This window comes from Tachypleus tridentatus, chromosome 1 (genome assembly GCF_004210375.1).
Source record: "Tachypleus tridentatus isolate NWPU-2018 chromosome 1, ASM421037v1, whole genome shotgun sequence".
In the NCBI taxonomy this organism is placed as follows: Eukaryota; Metazoa; Arthropoda; class Merostomata; order Xiphosura; family Limulidae; genus Tachypleus; species Tachypleus tridentatus.
In genome coordinates, this window is record NC_134825.1 from 108,639,448 (window position 1) to 108,663,485 (window position 24,038).

A 24,038-nucleotide genomic window follows, 5' to 3' on the forward strand; every position below is an offset into this window, starting at 1 on the left:
TCAAACAGGGCTATCTTATGACACACGTGGTAAAATAGCGAACAAATCAAAATTATTAGCTTAAATACGCACATGTGGACAAAAGTTCTAGTAAAAATAGGTTAGTGATTTTAGGTGAGGCTGCGTAAACTTTTAGTTAAAAAAGAAACAAACAAATTATTGTTCTCAATAAAAATCTAACATCAGTTTCAGAGAGCCCCAAAACTCCATTGCCCAAGAACCAGGCCAATCTCACACATTCTTGTTTCCAGCTGTCTTTCGATCAGTATTAGTGGTTTATGTTATCTTCTTAATACAGTCCATTTTTTATAATGTGGTTTATGTTATCTCCTTAATACAGTCCATGTTTTATAATGTGGTTTAGGTTATATTCTTAATACAGATCCTGTTGTATAGCCATGTTTTATAATGTGCTTTATGTTATCTTCTTAATACAGTTCCTGTTGTATAGCCATGTTTTATAATGTAGTTTATGTTATCTTCTTAATACAGTTCTTGTTGTGTAACCATGTTTTATAATGTAGTGTATGTTATCTTCTTAATACAGTTCTTGTTGTATAACCATGTTTTATAATATGGTTTAGTTTATCTTCTTAATACAGTTCCTGTTGTATAGCCATGTTTTATAATGTAGTTTATGTTATCTTCTTAATACAGTTCTTGTTGTGTAACCATGTTTTATAATGTAGTTTATGTTATCTTCTTAATACAGTTCTTGTTGTATAACCATGTTTTATAATATGGTTTAGGTTATCTTCTTAATACAGTTCCTGTTGTATAGCCATGTTTTATAATGTAGTTTATGTTATCTTCTTAGTACAGTTGTTGTTGTATAACCATGTTTTATAATGTAGTTTATGTTATCTTCTTAATACAGTTCTTGTTGTATAACCATGTTTTATAATATGGTTTAGGTTATCTTCTTAATACAGTTCCTGTTGTATAGCCATGTTTTATAATGTAGTTTATGTTATCTTCTTAGTACAGTTGTTGTTGTATAACCATGTTTTATAATGTAGTTTATGTTATCTTCTTAATACAGTTCCTGTTGTATAACCATGTTTCATAATATGGTTTATGTTATATTCTTAATACAGTCCATGTTTTATAATGTAGTTTATGTGAAGTTATTAATACAGTTCTTGTTGTATAGCCATGTTTTATAATGTAGTTTATGTTATCTTCTTAATGTTGTACCAGTTGTGTACCACATTATATAACGTTGTTTATTCTATGTGTTTGATAATGTGATTTTATATAATTCTACAGAAATTGTAATTGTAGTCAAGTTGTCCATTCAGAATATGTTAGCACTATTAAAAATAACTTCAAGTAGAAAAACATAATAATAAAGTAAGGTATTTATATCATACCAATACTGCTTAAACTATTATGTAGGAAAAACTGAAAGAGGTGTGAACGCTAGAAATACCAGATGTATTTCTTAAGATTCACGAACAAGAGTTTGAAGAACCACCTAAGAAGTCCTGTGAAAAGATAACTAATCAAAAATCTACCTGAGTTCAGCATCAGTGAAGGTCACTTGTGGCTAACCAGCTTCCTGACCATCAGTGTCCTTCAAGGATTTCCAAGTTCTGCAGTCATGTAGTAGTTTTTCAGCAAGAAACAATTGGAGACTGAATCAGACGCACGGATATATATATAGAAACAAGGTTTTTTACTATAAAACCTTCTTGTACTTCCTTTCGTTAATTGTGTTTTTCACCACCGTCTGTACATGGTATTGTGTGTTTTTATTAATTACACTTTTATTTATAGCTCAGCTGCTACTTTTAATACTAATTAGTATCTTAGAACTTTAGTCCTAGTTTAGCTGGTATTTATCAGATACTTGTTACTGTTGCATTAAGGCTAATCGTTTAAGGTTTTTTATCTCTTTCTTTTACTAATTTACTCCTGTTGTTCTTCTTTGTTATATGAAAAGTACCTCTAATATACCCCCAAATCTAACGTCTCTCAGTTTATTTCACTTTTGGTTCACTCACTTTTATTTCAGAGTTTTGTTTTTAAAAAAATATCCCTGATTATTATTCTCGTTCGTTTTATCCAGCGCCCCTCTTTACATTTTGTTTTTACTTTCTGTAGTGAAGGCTATCTTTCGTGATTAGTGAAACTTCTTGTGACGTCACTAACTCGACCAGTCACAACTCCGTTCACAGACGAAACTCATATCAAAAGTAACCTGCACGTGCAAGCAGCGTAAGATGCTAATACCTGTCTGAGGAATAGTAAACTTATAAGAAACATGCTGTAAGCGTTTGTACACGACAACGACCAGTTTTTATATCGTTTGTTAAAGTTGATAAAGTATGTTAACTAAAGTGACTTTATTAACCCTAGTTGTAGTTTTTGGATGTTTTTGGTCATATGTTTGTAGTGACAAGCCTCGTGTGAACATAGTGGACAGCGTGTCTCCTGACCATCACGAACCAGTTCCCCCGAATCCTGATGCCCATCCAGTCTTAGATAAACACGTGGTTATTCCTGTTATCCACTCGGGTTCTACTAGGCACGAACCCGGGGTCTCACACGAACATGATAAACACAACCATCGCTATCAAGTGGCAAAAGTGGACTTTCCTCACGTGTCAACTCCACTTATAATCTCTTTATGGATCTTTATCGCTGGCTTGGCCAAAATAGGTACGTTTTGTGTGTTAATGAATAATATGTTTTTTGACGAGTGTTGTCTTTCCGACGATTTTAAAGACAGTTTGTTTGTTTTTAGTTAAGTGCCTCCAGTGGCTCAATGGAAAGTTAGTATATAGAATTATAACGCTTATACTCTGAATTCGATACCTGTGAAGGGCACAGCACTAACAGGCCATTGTGTAGTGTTATTTAACATAACACAAATAAACTAGATTAAGCTGAAAAATGAAAAAAGAAGAGGGGGATACATTGGGTGGTCTGACTAAATACCTGTTACAAGTTCCAATGGAAGTCTGACAAAATACCTGTTACAAGTTCCAATGAGGGGGTCTCACTAAATACCTGTTACAAATTCCAATGGGGGGTCTGACTAAATACTTGTTACAAGTTCCAATGGGGTTCTGACTAAATACCTGTTACAAGTTCCAATGGGGGGTCTCACTAAATACCTGTTACAAGTTCCAATGGGGGGTCTCACTAAATACCTGTTACAAATTCCAATGAGGGGGGTCTCACTAAATACCTGTTACAAGTTGCAATGGGGGTTCTGACTAAATACCTGTTATAAGTTCCAATGAGGGGGTCTCACTAAATACCTGTTACAAGTTACAATGGGGGTCTAACTAAATACCTGTTACAAGTTCCAACGGAGGTCTGACAAAATACCTGTTACAAGTTACAATGGGGGTTCTGACTGAATACCTGTTACAAGTTACAATGGGGGATCTGACTAAATACCTGTTACAAGTTACAATGGGGGGTCTGACTAAATACCTGTTACTAGTTCCAATGGGGATCTCACTAAATACCTGTTACAAGTTCCAATGGGGTTCTGACTAAATACCTGTTACAAGTTCCAATGGGGGTTCTGACTAAATACCTGTTACAAGTTCCAATGGGGGTTCTGACTAAATACCTGTCACAAGTTCCAATGAGGGTTCTGACTAAATACCTGTTACAAGTTCCAATGGAGGTCTGACTAAATGCCTGTTACAAGTTCCAATGGGGGTTCTGACTAAATACCTGTCACAAGTTCCAAAAGAATCTCTATCATTAAACCTGAGGTCCCAATTTTGGTTAGAAGGTAATGTTTCGAACGTTGATTTTGGTAAGAAGTAGTGATTGTTGGCAGACAGTCCCAAATTGTGTTAAATACCGTTCAATCATATTTTTATTGGTTTGGTTCGAATTTCGCGCAAAAGAGCACGAGATTTATCTGCGCTAGCCGTCCCTAATTTAGCAGTGTAAGGCAGCTTGTCATCACTACCCACCACCAACTCTTGGGCGACACTTGTACCAACGAATAGTGGGATTGACCGTCACATTATAACGCCCCCACGGCTGAAAAGGCGAGCATGTTTTGTGTGATGGAGATTCGAACCCGCGATCCTAAAATTACGAATCGAGTGCCTCAACCACCTGGCCATGCCGGTCCACGTATTTCATTGTCAAGTAATATCAATGTTTCTGAACGGCCTTGCTCAAACATTTATTAACCTATATAAAGTTTATTTACGTAACCCTTATAGGTGAAATAAACCTGTTTCTTAAAGGCAAGTTTAGGAGCAATTGAATCAGAGGATCAGACCTGTACATCTACAGAGGGCTGTGTACGTTATACTAACACGATTTTAGTATCAACGAGTGGAGTGAAAAAATTACAGCTGGTGGAACGGAACTACATTTTGAGACTGTCTGACGTATTATAGATGTGTGATGCCACCGAAAAGTGATCGGTTTTAGAAAAGATATGTAAAGAAACATTTCCGATGCCAACTATTCACACACTCAGGTCATGAACTCTGATCGGATAATTATAATTTCTAGATGTCTTTTATTCTTGATGGAGATAAAAAATATAGGTCAAGTTACTTGTAAACTGAGGACTGTCTAAAACAAGAGACCCATCAAAAGCCGAACCCCAGCTGTGGTAAGTGTCTTCTAACACGTCAGAATCTAGAAGCACAAACGTCAGTGACAGATCTTATCTACTTGTCTTAAACAACTCAACAGAGAACAATCTCTGTCAGAAACAGTGAAGTAACTGACATGTACACAAGTTGTTTTCACGAAATATCTGTTCAACCGTCACATACCTGAAGAATACAACTGTTGAAAGAGTTACTAGGAAAACATCGACTTCGTACAATAAATGAATTATGAAAAACAGCACGGAGGAGTGGTGCGATTCGGACATGACAGAGAATATTGCAGTGGATACTACACGAAAGGGTTGTTTTCAAGAACACGGTAGTCTTATAGAACATGACCGGACGTGAAGACCTGTACTGTAACGATGTGGTGAGAACCTGATATCATTTCAGTTTAACGTACACAACCTCTGTATAGATAAACCTGAAGCATATCCCTGAAAAATATCGGGATACAAGAAATCAATTTGTATCTAAACAACTTATCTAAACCTCTGAGGTCTCGCAGATATGAAACATACTTGCCTTTAGAAATACTTTAATAAATACATAAATAATTGGATGTTTATTAAACTGAGTGCTTCAGTTTAGGTTTGTATTCAATGTTCTCCTTTCCTCTCTTCTCCATCTTCCCCTCTACATTGGTTCAACGGAAAGTGAGACATATAACGTGCTTATAACTGAAAACCGAATTCGATCCAGGTGAACACAGTGAGATATCATTCTGTACAGCTTGACAACAGACAGACAGGCACATTCTATGCTTTGAGTATTCACATGTATGAATAATAAAACCTCCAATAATTGAATATTTAGTAATCTCACCTGTACCTTTATTATGTTAATAGGAAAGGAATGTGTAATTTAGATAACAAAGGATATAGCGAGAAGCCGTTAGCCTTGGAAATAAGGAAATAAGATAATAAGTTAAGCAAGAGAAGCGAGTGTAGTGTAGAACTTACTATAAACGGAAGTTATTAAGGAAGCAGCGTACTGTAGAACTTATTATAAATGGAAGATATTAAAAGAATCATCGTACTGTGGAACTGAGTATAAACGGAAGTTATTAAAAAAGCAGCGTACTGTAGAACTTATCATAAACGGAAGTTATTAAAAGAAGCAGCGTGCTGTACGACTTTTAAACGGAAGTTATTAAAAGAAGCAGCGTACTGTAGAACTTATTATAAATGGAAGTTATTAAAAGAAGCAGCGTACAGTGGAACTGAGCATAAACGGAAGTTATTAAAAAAAGCAGCGTACTGTAGAATTTATTATCAATGCAAGTTATTAAAAGAAGCAGCGTACTGTAGAACTGATTATAAACGGAAGTTATTAAAAGAAGCAGCGAACTGTAGAACTTATTATAAACGGAAATTATTAAAAAAAGCAGCGTACTGTAGAACTTATAAACGGAAGTTATTAAAAGAAGCAGCGAACTGTAGAACTTACTATAAACGTAAGTTATTAAAAGAAGCAGCGAACTGTAGAACTGATTATCAACGGAAGTTATTAAAAGAAGCAGCGTACTGTAGAACTGATTATAAACAGAAGTTATTAAAAGAAGCAGTGTGATGTAGAACTGATTATTAACGGAAGTTATTAAATGAAGCATCGTACTGTAGAACTGATTATAAACAGAAGATTATAAAGACAAGCAGCGTACTGTAGAACTGATTATAAACGGAATTTATTAAAAGAAGCAGTGTGATGTAGAACTGATTATTAACGGAAGTTATTAAATGAAGCATCGTACTGTAGAACTGATTATAAACAGAAGTTATTAAGAGAAGCAGCGTACTGTAGAACTGATTATTAACGGAAGTTATTAAAAGAAGCAGTGTAGTGTAGAACTTATTATAAACGGAAGTTATTAAAAGAAGCAGCGAACTGATTATTAACGGAAGTTATTAAAAGAAGCAGCGTACTGTAGAACTTATTATAAACGGAGTTATTAACGAAGCATCGTACCGTAGAACTGATTAGAAACTGAAGCTTTGAAAAGAAGCAGTGTAATTTAGAACTGATTATAAAGGGAAGTTATTAAAATAATCAGTGTATTGTAGAACTGATTATAAACGGAAGTTATTAAAAGAAGCAGCGTACTGTAGAACTTATTATAAACGGAAGTTATTAAAAAAAGCAGCGTACTGTAGAACTTATAAACGGAAGTTATTAAAAGAAGCAGTGTGATGTAGAACTGATTATTAACGGAAGTTATTAAATGAAGTATTGTACTGTAGAACTGATTATAAACGGAAGTTATTAAGAGAAGCAGCGTACTGTAGAACTGATTATAAACGGAAGTTATTAAAAGAAGCAGCGTACTGTAGAACTTATTATAAACGGAAATTATTAAAAAAAGCAGCGTACTGTAGAACTTATAAACGGAAGTTATTAAAAGAAGCAGCGAACTGTAGAACTTACTATAAACGGAAGTTATTAAAAGAAGCAGCGAACTGTAGAACTGATTATTAACGGAAGTTATTAAAAGAAGCAGTGTGATGTAGAACTGATTATTAACGGAAGTTATTAAATGAAGCATCGTACTGTAGAACTGATTATAAACAAAAGATTATTAAGAGAAGCAGCGTACTGTAGAACTGATTATAAACGGAATTTATTAAAAGAAGCAGTGTGAATGTAGAACTGATTATTAACGGAAGTTATTAAATGAAGCATCGTACTGTAGAACTGATTATAAACAGAAGTTATTAAGAGAAGCAGCGTACTGTAGAACTGATTATTAACGGAAGTTATTAAAAGAAGCAGTGTAGTGTAGAACTTATTATAAACGGAAGTTATTAAAAGAAGCAGCGAACTGATTATTAACGGAAGTTATTAAAAGAAGCAGCGTACTGTAGAACTTATTATAAATGGAAGTTATTAAAAGAAGCAGCGTAACTGTAGAACTTATTAACGGAAGTTAAAAAGAAGCAGCGTACTGTAGAACTTATTATAAAGGAAGTTATTAAAAGAAGCAGCGTACTGTGGAACTGATTATTAACGGAAGTTATTAAAAGAAGCAGTGTGATGTAGAACTGATTATTAACGGAAGTTATTAAATGAAGCATCGTACTGTAGAACTGATTATAAACAAAAGATTATTAAGAGAAGCAGCGTACTGTAGAACTGATTATAAACGGAATTTATTAAAAGAAGCAGTGTGAATGTAGAACTGATTATTAACGGAAGTTATTAAATGAAGCATCGTACTGTAGAACTGATTATAAACAGAAGTTATTAAGAGAAGCAGCGTACTGTAGAACTGATTATTAACGGAAGTTATTAAAAGAAGCAGTGTAGTGTAGAACTTATTATAAACGGAAGTTATTAAAAGAAGCAGCGAACTGATTATTAACGGAAGTTATTAAAAGAAGCAGCGTACTGTAGAACTTATTATAAATGGAAGTTATTAAAAGAAGCAGCGTACTGTGGAACTGAGCATAAACGAAAGTTATTAAAAGAAGCAGCGAACTGATTATTAACGGAAGTTATTAAAAGAAGCAGCGTACTGTAGAACTTATTATAAATGGAAGTTATTAAAAGAAGCAGCGTACTGTAGAACTTATTATAAACGAAAGTTATTAAAAAAAGCAGCGTACTGTAGAACTGATTATAAACGGAAGTTATTAAAAGAAGCAGCGTACTGTAGAACTTTATAAACGGAAGTTATTAAAAAAAGCAGCGTACTGTAGAACTTATTATAAAAAGGAAGTTATTAAAAAGTTATTAAATGCAGCGTACTGTAGAACTTATTATAAACGGAAGTTATTAAAAGAAGCAGCAAACTGATTATAAACGGAAGTTACTAAAAGAAGCAGTGTAGTGTAGAACTGATTATAATCGGAAGTTATTAAAAGAAGCAGTGAAGTGTAGAACTGATTATAAACGGAAGTTATTAAAAGAAGCAGTGTAGTGTAGAACTGATTATAAACGGAAGTTATTAAAAGAAGCAGTGTAGTGTAGAACTGATTATAAACAGAAGTTATTAAAAGAAGCAGTGTGATGTAGAACTGATTATAAACAGAAGTTATTAAGAGAAGCAGCGTACTGTAGAACTGATTATAAACGGAAGTTAGTAAAAGAAGCAGCGAACTGTAGAACTGATTATTAACAAAAGTTATTAAAAGAAGCAGCGTACTGTAGAACTGATTATAAATGGAAGATATTAAAAGAATCATCGTACTGTGGAACTGAGTATAAACGGAAGTTATTAAAAGAAGCAGCGTGCTGTACGACTTTTAAACGGAAGTTATTAAAAGAAGCAGCGTACTGTAGAACTTATTATAAATGGAAGTTATTAAAAGAAGCAGCGTACTGTGGAACTGAACATAAACGAAAGTTATTAAAAAAAGCAGCGTACTGTAGAATTTATTATCAATGCAAGTTATTAAAAGAAGCAGCGTACTGTAGAACTGATTATAAACGGAAGTTATTAAAAGAAGCAGCGTACTGTAGAACTTATTATAAACGGAAGTTATTAAAAAAAGCAGCGTACTGTAGAACTTATAAACGGAAGTTATTAAAAGAAGCAGCGTACTGTAGAACTTATTATAAATGGAAGTTATTAAAAGAAGCAGCGTACTGTGGAACTGAGCATAAACGGAAGTTATTAAAAAAAGCAGCGTACTGTAGAATTTATTATCAATGCAAGTTATTAAAAGAAGCAGCGTACTGTAGAACTGATTATAAACGGAAGTTATTAAAAGAAGCAGCGAACTGTAGAACTTATTATAAACGGAAATTATTAAAAAAAGCAGCGTACTGTAGAACTTATAAACGGAAGTTATTAAAAAAAGCAGCGAACTGTAGAACTTACTATAAACGTAAGTTATTAAAAGAAGCAGCGAACTGTAGAACTGATTATCAACGGAAGTTATTAAAAGAAGCAGCGTACTGTAGAACTGATTATAAACAGAAGTTATTAAAAGAAGCAGTGTGATGTAGAACTTATTATAAACGGAAATTATTAAAAAAAGCAGCGTACTGTAGAACTTATAAACGGAAGTTATTAAAAGAAGCAGCGAACTGTAGAACTTACTATAAACGGAAGTTATTAAAAGAAGCAGCGAACTGTAGAACTGATTATTAACGGAAGTTATTAAAAGAAGCAGTGTGATGTAGAACTGATTATTAACGGAAGTTATTAAATGAAGCATCGTACTGTAGAACTGATTATAAACAAAAGATTATTAAGAGAAGCAGCGAACTGATTATTAACGGAAGTTATTAAAAGAAGCAGCGTACTGTAGAACTTATTATAAATGGAAGTTATTAAAAGAAGCAGCGTACTGTGGAACTGAGCATAAACGAAAGTTATTAAAAAAAGCAGCGTACTGTAGAATTTATTATCAATGCAAGTTATTAAAAGAAGCAGCGTACTGTAGAACTGATTATAAACGGAAGTTATTAAAAGAAGCAGCGTACTGTAGAACTTATTATAAACGGAAGTTATTAAAAAAAGCAGCGTACTGTAGAACTTATAAACGGAAGTTATTAAAAGAAGCAGTGTGATGTAGAACTGATTATTAACGGAAGTTATTAAATGAAGTATTGTACTGTAGAACTGATTATAAACGGAAGTTATTAAGAGAAGCAGCGTACTGTAGAACTGATTATAAACGGAAGTTATTAAAAGAAGCAGCGTACTGTAGAACTTATTATAAACGGAAATTATTAAAAAAAGCAGCGTACTGTAGAACTTATTATAAACGGAAATTATTAAAAAAAGCAGCGTACTGTAGAACTTATAAACGGAAGTTATTAAAAGAAGCAGCGAACTGTAGAACTTACTATAAACGGAAGTTATTAAAAGAAGCAGCGAACTGTAGAACTGATTATTAACGGAAGTTATTAAAAGAAGCAGTGTGATGTAGAACTGATTATTAACGGAAGTTATTAAATGAAGCATCGTACTGTAGAACTGATTATAAACAAAAGATTATTAAGAGAAGCAGCGTACTGTAGAACTGATTATAAACGGAATTTATTAAAAGAAGCAGTGTGAATGTAGAACTGATTATTAACGGAAGTTATTAAATGAAGCATCGTACTGTAGAACTGATTATAAACAGAAGTTATTAAGAGAAGCAGCGTACTGTAGAACTGATTATTAACGGAAGTTATTAAAAGAAGCAGTGTAGTGTAGAACTTATTATAAACGGAAGTTATTAAAAGAAGCAGCGAACTGATTATTAACGGAAGTTATTAAAAGAAGCAGCGTACTGTAGAACTTATTATAAATGGAAGTCATTAAAAGAAGCAGCGTACTGTGGAACTGAGCATAAACGAAAGTTATTAAAAGAAGCAGCGAACTGATTATTAACGGAAGTTATTAAAAGAAGCAGCGTACTGTAGAACTTATTATAAATGGAAGTTATTAAATGAAGCAGCGTACTGTGGAACTGAGCATAAACGAAAGTTATTAAAAAAAGCAGCGTACTGTAGAATTTATTATCAATGCAAGTTATTAAAAGAAGCAGCGTACTGTAGAACTGATTATAAACGGAAGTTATTAAAAGAAGCAGCGTACTGTAGAACTTATTATAAACGGAAGTTATTAAAAAAAGCAGCGTACTGTAGAACTTATAAACGGAAGTTATTAAAAGAAGCAGTGTGATGTAGAACTGATTATTAACGGAAGTTATTAAATGAAGCAGCGAACTGTAGAACTTATTATAAACGGAAGTTATTAAAAGAAGCAGCAAACTGATTATAAACGGAAGTTACTAAAAGAAGCAGTGTAGTGTAGAACTGATTATAATCGGAAGTTATTAAAAGAAGCAGTGTAGTGTAGAACTGATTATAAACAGAAGTTATTAAGAGAAGCAGCGTACTGTAGAACTGATTACAAACGGAAGTTAGTAAAAGAAGCAGCGAACTGTAGAACTGATTATTAACAAAAGTTATTAAAAGAAGCAGCGTACTGTAGAACTGATTATAAACAGAAGTTATTAAAAGAAGCAGTGTGATGTAGAACTGATTATTAACGGAAGTTATTAAATGAAGCATCGTACTGTAGAACTGATTATAAACAGAAGATTATAAAGATAAGCAGCGTACTGTAGAACTGATTATAAACGGAAGTTAGTAAAAGAAGCAGTGTAGTGTAGAACTGATTATTAACGGAAGTTATTAAATGAAGCATTGTACTGTAGAACTGATTATAAACAGAAGGTATTAAGAGAAGCAGCGTACTGTAGAACTGATTATAAACGGAAGTTACTAAAAGAAGCAGTGTAGTGTAGAACTGATTATAATCGGAATTTATTAAAAGAAGCAGTGAAGTGTAGAACTGATTATAAACGGAAGTTATTAAAAGAAGCAGTGAAGTGTAGAACTGATTATAAACGGAAGTCATTAAAAGAAGCAGCGTACTGTGGAACTGAGCATAAACGAAAGTTATTAAAAGAAGCAGCGAACTGATTATTAACGGAAGTTATTAAAAGAAGCAGCGTACTGTAGAACTTATTATAAATGGAAGTTATTAAATGAAGCAGCGTACTGTGGAACTGAGCATAAACGAAAGTTATTAAAAAAAGCAGCGTACTGTAGAATTTATTATCAATGCAAGTTATTAAAAGAAGCAGCGTACTGTAGAACTGATTATAAACGGAAGTTATTAAAAGAAGCAGCGTACTGTAGAACTTATTATAAACGGAAGTTATTAAAAAAAGCAGCGTACTGTAGAACTTATAAACGGAAGTTATTAAAAGAAGCAGTGTGATGTAGAACTGATTATTAACGGAAGTTATTAAATGAAGCAGCGAACTGTAGAACTTATTATAAACGGAAGTTATTAAAAGAAGCAGCAAACTGATTATAAACGGAAGTTACTAAAAGAAGCAGTGTAGTGTAGAACTGATTATAATCGGAAGTTATTAAAAGAAGCAGTGTAGTGTAGAACTGATTATAAACAGAAGTTATTAAAAGAAGCAGTGTGATGTAGAACTGATTATAAACAGAAGTTATTAAGAGAAGCAGCGTACTGTAGAACTGATTACAAACGGAAGTTAGTAAAAGAAGCAGCGAACTGTAGAACTGATTATTAACAAAAGTTATTAAAAGAAGCAGCGTACTGTAGAACTGATTATAAACAGAAGTTATTAAAAGAAGCAGTGTGATGTAGAACTGATTATTAACGGAAGTTATTAAATGAAGCATCGTACTGTAGAACTGATTATAAACAGAAGATTATAAAGATAAGCAGCGTACTGTAGAACTGATTATAAACGGAAGTTAGTAAAAGAAGCAGTGTAGTGTAGAACTGATTATTAACGGAAGTTATTAAATGAAGTATTGTACTGTAGAACTGATTATAAACAGAAGGTATTAAGAGAAGCAGCGTACTGTAGAACTGATTATAAACGGAAGTTACTAAAAGAAGCAGTGTAGTGTAGAACTGATTATAATCGGAATTTATTAAAAGAAGCAGTGAAGTGTAGAACTGATTATAAACGGAAGTTATTAAAAGAAGCAGTGAAGTGTAGAACTGATTATAAACGGAAGTTATTAAAAGAAGCAGCGAACTGTAGAACTTATAAACGGAAGTTATTAAAAGAAGCAGTGTGATGTAGAACTGATTATTAACGGAAGTTATTAAATGAAGCAGCGAACTGTAGAACTTATTATAAACGGAAGTTATTAAAAGAAGCAGCAAACTGATTATAAACGGAAGTTACTAAAAGAAGCAGTGTGATGTAGAACTGATTATTAACGGAAGTTATTAAATGAAGCAGCGAACTGTAGAACTTATTATAAACGGAAGTTATTAAAAGAAGCAGCAAACTGATTATAAACGGAAGTTACTAAAAGAAGCAGTGTAGTGTAGAACTAATTATAATCGGAAGTTATTAAAAGAAGCAGTGAAGTGTAGAACTGATTATAAACGGAAGTTATTAAAAGAAGCAGTGTAGTGTAGAACTGATTATAAACAGAAGTTATTAAAAGAAGCAGTGTGATGTAGAACTGATTATAAACAGAAGTTATTAAGAGAAGCAGCGTACTGTAGAACTGATTATAAACGGAAGTTATTAAATGAAGCATCGTACTGTAGAACTGATTATAAACAGAAGATTATAAAGATAAGCAGCGTACTGTAGAACTGATTATAAACGGAAGTTAGTAAAAGAAGCAGTGTAGTGTAGAACTGATTATTAACGGAAGTTATTAAATGAAGTATTGTACTGTAGAACTGATTATAAACAGAAGTTATTAAGAGAAGCAGCGTACTGTAGAACTGATTATAAACGGAAGTTACTAAAAGAAGCAGTGTAGTGTAGAACTGATTATAATCGGAAGTTATTAAAAGAAGCAGTGAAGTGTAGAACTGATTATAAACGGAAGTTATTAAAAGAAGCAGTGAAGTGTAGAACTGATTATAAACGGAAGTTATTAAAAGAAGCAGCGAACTGTAGAACTTATTATAAACGGAAGTTATTAAAAGAAGCAGCAAACTGATTATAAACGGAAGTTAGTAAAAGAAGCAGTGTAGTGTAGAACTGATTATAATTGGAAGTTATTAAAAGAAGCAGTGAAGTGTAGAACTGATTATAAACGGAAGTTATTAAAAGAAGCAGTGTAGGGTAGAACTGATTCTAAACGGAAGTTATTAAAAGAAGCAGCGAACTGTAGAACTTATTATAAACGGAAGTTGTTAAAAGAAGCAGCGAACTGATTATAAACGGAAGTTATTAAAAGAAGCAGCGTAATGTAGAACTTATTATAAACGGAGTTATTAACGAAGCATCGTACCGTAGAACTGATTAGAAACTGAAGCTTTGAAAAGAAGCAGTGTAATTTAGAACTGATTATAAAGGGAAGTTATTAAAATAATCAGTGTATTGTAGAACTGATTATAAACGGAAGGTCAAATAGTTATTATGCGGACAGGACACCTCTCTGTCAGAGAGAAACCTGTTCTATTGGTCTGTACAAAATGCAGATAAACCAGAGTACCATTTTCGCTGAAACTTTCAGAAATGTAACTTTTTCTTGCGACATCAAATGAAGGAAAGTTAGATTTGAAATTTTCGACATGAACCGTGCGCGTGAGCTAAACGATCCTTGGAGTTCAGGTGTATGCTGAGATAATGGCTAGTATTAAAGAAGCCGGCCAGCAGCACTCGCAGCTCACAAGGGTTTTGTCCGGCACTTTGACAGGATTGAGTGTCACTTCTATAGCGTACCCGCAGTACAGAATTCGAATCTTGTTAAACAGATTATACCTTGGATTTACTGACACGATTTTCATTAGGTTACTAAATGCAGACTGTAGAAAAAGTTGTCGAATGACTTCTGACCTCGGTTAACCTTTTTTCCATCACAGGTTCTTAAAAGTTTTATCATTTGAAAATCTGAAAATAAACTAAGAGAAAATTTTAAATTTTGAGGTTAATAAAACGTAAAAAACAAATCTAAATATAAACCCCTCTATGTAGACTTATTCGCTCAAGGGGATTTTTTTATTAACTCAAAACCCTGTTTCATTCCAGCTATGTACCTTAAGAAATGTCAAAGCATATATTATTTTGGATTTGTTTTTAACGTTTACGTCACTAGTTTGGTGACGAGTATATTATCACCGTAGTTTATTTTAACGTTTACGTTAATAGTTTGGTGACGAGTATATTATCACCGTAGTTTATTTTTAACGTTTACGTTAATAGTTTGGTGACGAGTATATTACCACCGTAGTTTATTTTTAACGTTTACGTCACTAGTTTGGTGGCGAGTATATTACCACCGTAGTTTATTTTTAACGTTTACGTTACTAGTTTGGTGACGAGTATATTACCACCGTAGTTTATTTTTAACGTTTACGTCACTAGTTTGGTGACGAGTATATTACCACCGTAGTTTATTTTTAACGTTTACGTCACTAGTTTGGTGGCGAGTATATTACCACCGTAGTTTATTTTTAACGTTTACGTCACTAGTTTGGTGACGAGTATATTACTACCGTAGTCTATTTCCAGTAATTTTGTTCTGTCACACTTACTCTACTGTGTTGTTGGATACAGCCAGAGGTTCTTAGATTTTTATGTAGAACGTCTAGGTGCCTGTGGCTATTCGTTATTCTACAAACCTCGACGTAATTCTGTGTGTGTTGGCTAAGCCTTATACTAGGTTAACGTCTGCTATAAACAACGAAAATGGCATTTTATATTGTCGCTAAACTGGCCTTCAGACCATTAAAAGAACTTAGAACGAAATAAAATAGTATGTAGAAGTGATAAATCATCGTGTGTAGTGTTTGTACTGTCTACAGAAATGATAAGGTGTCTGATGTTGTGTAGTCATTGTACTGTTTACATAAATGATAAGGTGTCTGATGTTGTGTAGTCATTGTACTGTTTACATAAATTATAAGGTGTCTGATGTTGTGTAGTCATTGTACTGTTTACAGAAGTGATGAGGTGTCATCGTGTGTAGTCTTTGTACTGTTTACAGAAGCGATAAGGTCTCATCGTGTGTCGTCATTGTACTGTTTATAGAAATAGTGAGGTTTCTCATGTTGTGTAGTCATTGTACTGTTTACAGAAATCGTGAGGTTTCTTATGTTGTATGCTCGTTGTAGTTATAAATTTCGGTATTAATTAATAGCTTACAAAAACACCATATTTTACAAACTGGATAGTTCTAATTTGCGCCACAGATGGCGTAAGCAAAACCTAACTGGAGGTTGGGGCAAATGTATACGAGACCTGAACATCGCAATAATTTGGGGAAAAGTGGGTATGATTCCATGAAAATGGGGCGTGTATAGACTTTAGGGGGGAGAGCAGTTCCTAAGATATGTAAATCATGTTTTGTTAACAGACCGACTCCCCCTAGTTCCCCTCGCCTATGATTTGTCAAGATATGACGACTTTTTCACATTGAAAATATTAAAATATATGAATTCCTCATGCATCTGTATTCATGTTGAAATGTATAGTTTATATCTGTAGACAATAATGATATATGTGTATATTATTTAATGTTAATGTAGTCTAATCCAAGTTTACGATAAATATTAGACTGTTTTATTCCTTCCTGTTATTACGCAGGAAATGAGTAATAAGAGAAACCGTAGTTGTGTGTAGAAAATCAGTGCTAGTAAAACTGGGTTATATGCTCACAGTGTGTAATAGGACCTAAACCAGACAGACGGCCTGTATGTTTCCTATAGTACATAGCAGGAGACAGTGGTTCCCGGGACCACACTATGTTAATACTGGTGATGTGACTGGGATTAAAACAACGTATAAGAGAAGACACACACATACTCTTGAGGTGATCAGCGAATAAATAGCTTTCGTAAGGCGTTGTTTAGTGATTAATGGATTAATTTGGAACAGAGAATCTGCAGATTCATGGTTTGCATCTCTCAGATGGAAAAGCTGACTCCTCCTTCTCTTCGGAATAATGTCTGTGCTATATAAGTAAAAATGGCTAGTGTGGATAGAGAAAGCTCTATGTAGAGAAGCGAACAACGTTTCGACCTTGTTCTGTTATCGTCAGGTTCACGATGACCGAACAAGGTCAAACGTTGTTCGCTCTCTACATAGAGCTTTCTCTATCCATACCAGCCGTTTTACATATATATTTTTCTTTCCAAGTGGGTTTTTTCGTCATCACGGATGTCTGTGCTACTTAAAGACACCGCGATGTCTCCAGACAAGTCCTAAGGATGGAGTTATTTTCCTTGGTCAGTATAATAGCTGTTCCAGATTCTGGAAGATCTTATATTTCTGGGCAGGTTTTAAACACTTATATCACATCAAAGCAATGATCTCTCGTCTGTTTTAAATTAAGTGGATTTTATAGTCAAAACAGTGATAAAAATATTATTTTCTTTCTGTTTGAAGGGAGAAAATATATAATAGAGGACTGAATAGAGGTGTGAATCAGAACCACGGTTTTTCAACCAATCATATTAAGGGATATTTTAAAATATTAATGGTTATTTGTTCTCACGATCACGAAGTTAAAAGTGATAAGGTCCTAAGGGTAGGTGGAAAACCTGAAATCTGATACCAAGCAACACAGTGGACTGTCTTAATCAATCCACCACGTGGAATCGAACCTTGGATTTAACCACTGAAAATTCATAAAGTTACCGCTGATCTACTTCGGCGTGGATCTTATTTTTTAATTAATTTTCAAATGATATAAAATATTAAAATGTATTTTGTCTGTGGAATATTAATGTAAGTAACAGTTCTAAGATGGTTAGAATTGTTAAATGGACTAAGGCATTGTGTTGAGGCTTTAATTATAATTAAAACAAAGTTTATTTATAATTATACTGTTTATTATACATTACCATTATGCCTATTATATTCTTTCAACATTACATTTTTTTATCTTGCCTCTTAGGGAATTTCAATATTTAAAAGAGTATACAGTAATAGTATTCCAACCACAATAAGTCCTCCATATCCATCGTCAACGACGCGTTTCGCTCAATCCATTACAAGTCGAGTGCCTTAACTACCTGGTCATACCGGGCCTGGCGCAAGTTATGTTGACAAAAAAAAAACTAAACAAAAAACATTAGCATTCCAAACGTGAATAAACTACACGCCTTGCCAAGTACTGCTTGACATGTTATAGTCATGTAGGGTTTTTAACAAACCTTTACTATTCCGTTGCTTCTCCTGGAGGAAATATTTATTTATCATTTTAGTCAACATTCTTTTTGCGTTTTTACAGTTGGACCGAATTTCTCACCAAACCTGATATGTACCATAACGCCAATCTCCCTATGTCACTTGTCCTAATGGTTTAGAAGACACGTGGTGTATTAATACCATTCCAGAAGTTAGCAGCGAGTAAAGAAATCCAAAAGTTAAAGAGTCCTTGACGAAAATATTTTAGTGATTCTGCAGGTCATTTGTATCCACGTGCACACTTCAGTGTGTTCCAACAACGTTTTATTTATTGTACAAACGTGTTTACATAATACCTGTAAACCACTGCACCCAGTACCACAACAAACAGCGTATTTGAACTGTAATCACTTTGATGATAATAAGTTTTGAAGAGACGAAATATTTCGAGGGTGTGACATGCTCCACATTACGAAGCAAAGATAGGCCTAGCAAGGTGATTACGTAAGCCTTAAACTAATTTGTATTTGTAACATTTTTATAATAATTTGTATCCTCGTGTGACCTACGGTTACCTAAGCAACCAAGCCCTCTTATTTTTTACAAGTGGCCTGAAAATAAGAATGTCTATTCTGAAACAACATTTGTGAGAATCGTAACGGAAACTGAACAAAAGATGTAGACCTCGACCCACTCACCCCTACAGTAAGGTGACCTTGGTCAGTGCAGGTCAGCCAGCTCAATTCGGTGTCTCACTGACCCACATTTTTTAGACAACATATTAGGAAGTAGGTTAAAATACAAGTTGTGCATGTAGTTCAGTATCAATATTATAGGATCAAGTTTCTAAGTTTACAGAATTTCTTCTGTGCTCTGATTGAAACTTCAGAATGTCCTGTTTCCAATTGTCTGGATTAACCAGACATTTCGTGTCAATGGACAGAGAAAAGGCCCGAGAGTTTATATATATATGTACTCGTGGATAAATGCATAAAACCTTGAAAGGTGCCAGTAAAACAAATTCGATTTCATTAAAATTTGTTTACGTTTTTAACTGATAGTTTCGTATGAAATATTAAACATTAATTATTTCAATAATAATGGTAATTTACCTTCGAAAAAAATTTAGGGCTAATGTTAACAGTTGGTTTGTTTACACTTGATATGTTCCTTCCTTTTTTACTGTTTAACTAACTGTGAATGGTTTTCGAACGAACTTAAAAGTTGTTAACTACATACATGTGTATTCAGAAATAAATTACGCCTGATAAGCAACTTAATACAATAGTTGACCCAGTTTAGAAGATTGGTAGAAACGTAGTTGTTTAATTCATCTATCTGTGTTGTTTATGTTTTATTGTGGTCCAAGTAATCACATACTGTAAGATTCCTATTGGTATAAATATCACATTATTGGTTTGTTTTAGTTTTACGGTTCTGTGTACAGCAACTACTGTCTTTGGTATATAGGTGGCGTTGTTGTTGTTGTTTTCTTTATTTTAGTATTGAGATGCTGTTTACAATAACGACTATCAGTTTACGTTTAATGTTATTTTTTCCTGTATTTCTGGCATAAGTGTACGTTTATTGTAATGTTATTTTGTTCGTGTATTTCTGGCGCGAGTGTACATTTAATGTTATTTTATTCGTGTATTTCTGGCGTGAGCCTACGTTTAATGTTATTTTTTCGTGTATTTCTTGCGTGAGTTTACCTTTACTATAATAATGTGTAGTTCGTTTATTTTTTAAATGGCTGTGGTTTATTTTCGTATTTAAAGAAATAAAGTTTTAACCTCCAAATTATCTAAAGCTTTACAAAGTTTGTTTGTATTTAAGGGTAAGTACTCATGATTTCATTTTCCCAGTTTTTTTTACTTTTTAACAAAGTAGTTCTTCTTGGGTAGGGGGCTACATTGTATAAGAGTGACCTAAGAAAGTTAAACAGTATGCTGTCACTGACACCGTTCCAACTTTGTTTGGTAGCCTAGTTTTACTACAGAAAGAATGGCTTTATTAAGTGAAACTTTGTAAACTTACAACTTTTAAATAAAGTACAAGTTTTTTCTCACTTTTCTCTTGGTTTCACGTAACTTCAAGAATAAGTAGGTGACCCAGAATCTCTACCAGTCTTATGTCACTGGAAAGAGACCACTGTTTTCAGTCAAGGACAAGTCTTACCATTTTTCAGATGAAGTACTTTAAACCCCCTCAATACCGCGTTTGAATATCTGACTCATCAAATAGAATTTCGGAAAACTTTGGAACTAAACGTTATTCGAAGTAAAGATTTTATTTAGTGTTGCACGGTGTGACATGTGGAAATAGACCTTTTTTAACTTCCTATCAGTTTTGTTTCCAACGGCCAAATATGCTAATCATCACTGAAAACAATTGTTTTTAAATATTGTAAAATAGTATTTACGTTTACGGTATCTTCTTTGAAACAAAGTTAAGAGGAATTATTACCAGAATTGAATGTAAAATATAAACCGTTTACATAGTTTTAAACCTAAACAACCAACACAAAAATCTGCGAGTGCACGAATGCTTCCGCTTTAAAAACTAGATCCACCATTCACAGAAGTGTTTTATGTAAATTGTGTTTCAACTTGTTCACCAAATCGAACCAGTATTTATGTACGAATTGTATGTATCATTGATGCTACAAATTTATTATTCAGCAGACGAATCTTTTAAGGCAAATAAGACAAATACATAAAATAATTAAACTGTGGATTAATATTACTAATTAATGACGTGGTTTTCCTGTTTATTTTACGTGGAAAATACGTAATTTCTCCAATTGTCTTTCTTTATTATTCAGTTTTCACACAAAAAGTACAGTTTTCCAGTACGTTTACGAACGTAAAACTCTAAAATCCGGGACTCGATTCCCGCGGTGGATATATAGCTCAGTGTGGCTTTATTCTAAAGGAAAATGTGTCAACCAGGAAAACATAAATTTACTCCGTATGAGGCAATATAGGGACCAAACCGGTGGTAACTGATATCAACACAAGTTGATAATTTGAGGCTTGAGCCGTGAAAAAAAAAGTGAAATGTTTACGATGTTCATCCACAAACGCGAAATATCTTACCAGTACTCTGTTTTCTTAACTTTTAGGAGAATTATAATATTTTGTTTATTTGAACAACATATTTAAAATAAATTAATAATTCCAAAAATCAATTATTGTTCCACTGAATATTTTATCACTATTTTGTTTCGAAGAATGGAAGAAGGAAATCCTGTGTTTAGTTCATAAAATTCACCACAAGATGGCTTTTGGATCGAGGTGTTTTTTATGCGAAAATACCTTTTTCCGTAGTTGAATTACAGGTTGCAGAAAAAGGTTAAACATTTAATTATGTCCGGCATGGTCAGGTGGATTATCTTATGTCCGTCATGGCCAGGTGGGTTAATTATGCCCGGCATGGTTAGGTGGGTTAAGGCGTGCGACTCGTAATCTGAGGGTCAAGGGTTCGAATCCCCGCGCACCAAACATGCTCGCCTTTTCAGCCGTGGGGGAGTTATAATGTGACGGTCAATCTCACTATTCGTTGGTAAAAGAGTAACCCAAGAGTTGGTGGGGGGTGGTGATGGCTAGCTGCTTTCCTTCTAGTCTTACACTGCAAAATTAGGGATGGCTGGCGCAGATAGCCCTCGTGTAGCTTTGCGCGAAATTCAAAAACAAACATTGTCACATATATCTGAACTTCTTTAAACATTGTTCATCAGGTCGTCTGTTGAATATTTAAGAATTTAAAGATGGGTTCATACTCTCTCTGCACATATACATGTGTGTGTGTGTTCACTTATATATCTTTTTGAAGCACAATAAGGTCAGAGTTCACAAATCCTCGTCTCTGCCAGCGATTTAGATCAATTTTCTAAAAGCTTCAACTGATAGGAATTGGATCACAAGTTTTTACAAGAATGGTTGTATATAAACTGATGAGTTGTTTTATGACAAACGGAAGGCATCAAAATTGTAAAGAAGACACTTACTACGTCATTCTACTTGACAATATTTCATCCGTTTCGAATATCTTATTGTATCATTTATTTCACTGCTCAACCAGGAGCAGTTTCTGTCAACACACCGTCGGTGGATTCTCTTCAACGGTGGCGTCTTTCGTGACAGTGATTTACCTAATAATAAGTACTTTCAGTGAAGGAAAAGTTATAACATTTTAACTTAAGCGGTTAACGATTCTTAGGTAGAACTATCAATTGTTACATTACTAACACTAATGGTCAACGACTTAAAGTAACGCGATGAGGCCTACTATAAGTATATATTTGGTTTCACTTTTGTTTCATTAGGTGTGCTACTGAATGAAGGTTCATATGAACGTTTGAAAACAAGCTACCTAAAAACAGATATTCTCTGTTGTATTAGTAAAGAACATTGACTCTGGATACACTGACAGCTGTACAAACAACATCAACTCAGAGTTTGCAACAAGGAATCCCAGGGCTCAGCCTTGTAATAATTGTCCTTATTACATGTTTTAATGTACACCTTAAAACAGGAAATTCTTTAGTCGAAGTACGCATGCTTAGAACGTCTTTGAAGGTTATGGTCATAAGACTGGTCAGTTTGTAAAATGGACATTAGGTAGAATTACTTACATTTATTTACCGGGACAAAGTAAATACATTTTCCATTATTTTATAAGCGAATTAGAAAATGAATGATAAACAAAGTTTCAACCACTTTGATTATAAATTTTGTCGAAAAAATAAAACATTTGGCACTCCTGGAGCCTTCAAATTTAAACTATCTTGAACTCATCTGCTGCGCTACTTTCTGGACAGCACATCCTGGTGTACGAAATTCAATAACTATAAAATGTACTGAAATACAAATTTGCTTTTGCTTGATGTTGAAGTTCAACACCAGGGGGATGTAGTGAAACTGGGACACCGGGTTTTGTTCCTAATGTTAACAGAAGGTGTAACAGTTTCAAGGTAATACCTTGTTACTCTCTTTATAGGGTTAACACCAAATGGTTTATTACATAAGTTTCTACGGTATACGTGAACACCTGACCGAATTTGCTAGTCAAACGTCTACCTACTTAATATTTGTATACAGGTAATAACTAGCAGTTAGATTCCTGTACTTGGTGAGGGGATCTCCCACGGAAGGTACTGATAGTTCCCCTCAGTGTGGATTCCTGTACGTGGTGAGGGGACCTCCGTGGGAAGGTTCTAATATTCCCCTCAGTGTGGATTCCTGTACGTGTTGAGGGGACCTTCCTGGGAAGGTTCTGATAGTTCCCCTCAGTGTGGATTCCTGTACGTGGTGAGGGGACCTCCCTGGGAAGGTTCTGATAGTTCCTCTCAGTGTGGATTCCTGTACGTGGTGAGGGGACCTCCCTGGGAGGTAATGCATAACATTACTTATCCTGAGGCTTGGAAATTGCTGTCCACCACTTCATCTGAGACGTATGCTGCTGCACTTCGTTCCACTACTACAATGGGAGTGCAGACAGATCTCTCTGTGCCTCCAAAAGAACTGTTCTCAAACCAAATGAAAAGTCTTTTGACCTCCATGGTTAAAAAGGTGAGATGAATCAACTTATACACCTATCTCTATCCCTTACATACATTCCAGCAAACCCCCAAGATCCATTTCCTTTGGTTTTGGGTACAGGCATTTCCTTGGATCCATCTTCTTCTCTCACCCCAAGATACAAAATGATCATTAGTTCGCATCCTCAGTCACTGGAATTCCCTTCCAACAGCAAACACCTGCCCAACAGACCCAGGGCAGGATCCATGGAGGTCGATAGACCTCCTCCGAATAAGGACAGTAAGGAAAAAAGACGT

The 24,038-nt window shown here is 34.2% G+C and overlaps 1 protein-coding gene across 1 annotated transcript in view; it reads left to right on the plus strand.

Moving 5' to 3' along the window:
* Positions 1 to 2,196: 2,196 nt before the first annotated feature.
* Positions 2,197 to 24,038, plus strand: part of LOC143257612 (sodium/hydrogen exchanger 1-like) — a 55,551-nt gene continuing 33,709 nt past the window's right edge. The window contains exon 1 of the mRNA XM_076516602.1: positions 2,197 to 2,664. Within this exon, the coding sequence (XP_076372717.1) occupies positions 2,331 to 2,664 (334 nt within the window). The 5' untranslated portion in view covers positions 2,197 to 2,330. The remainder of the gene's footprint in view (positions 2,665 to 24,038) is intronic.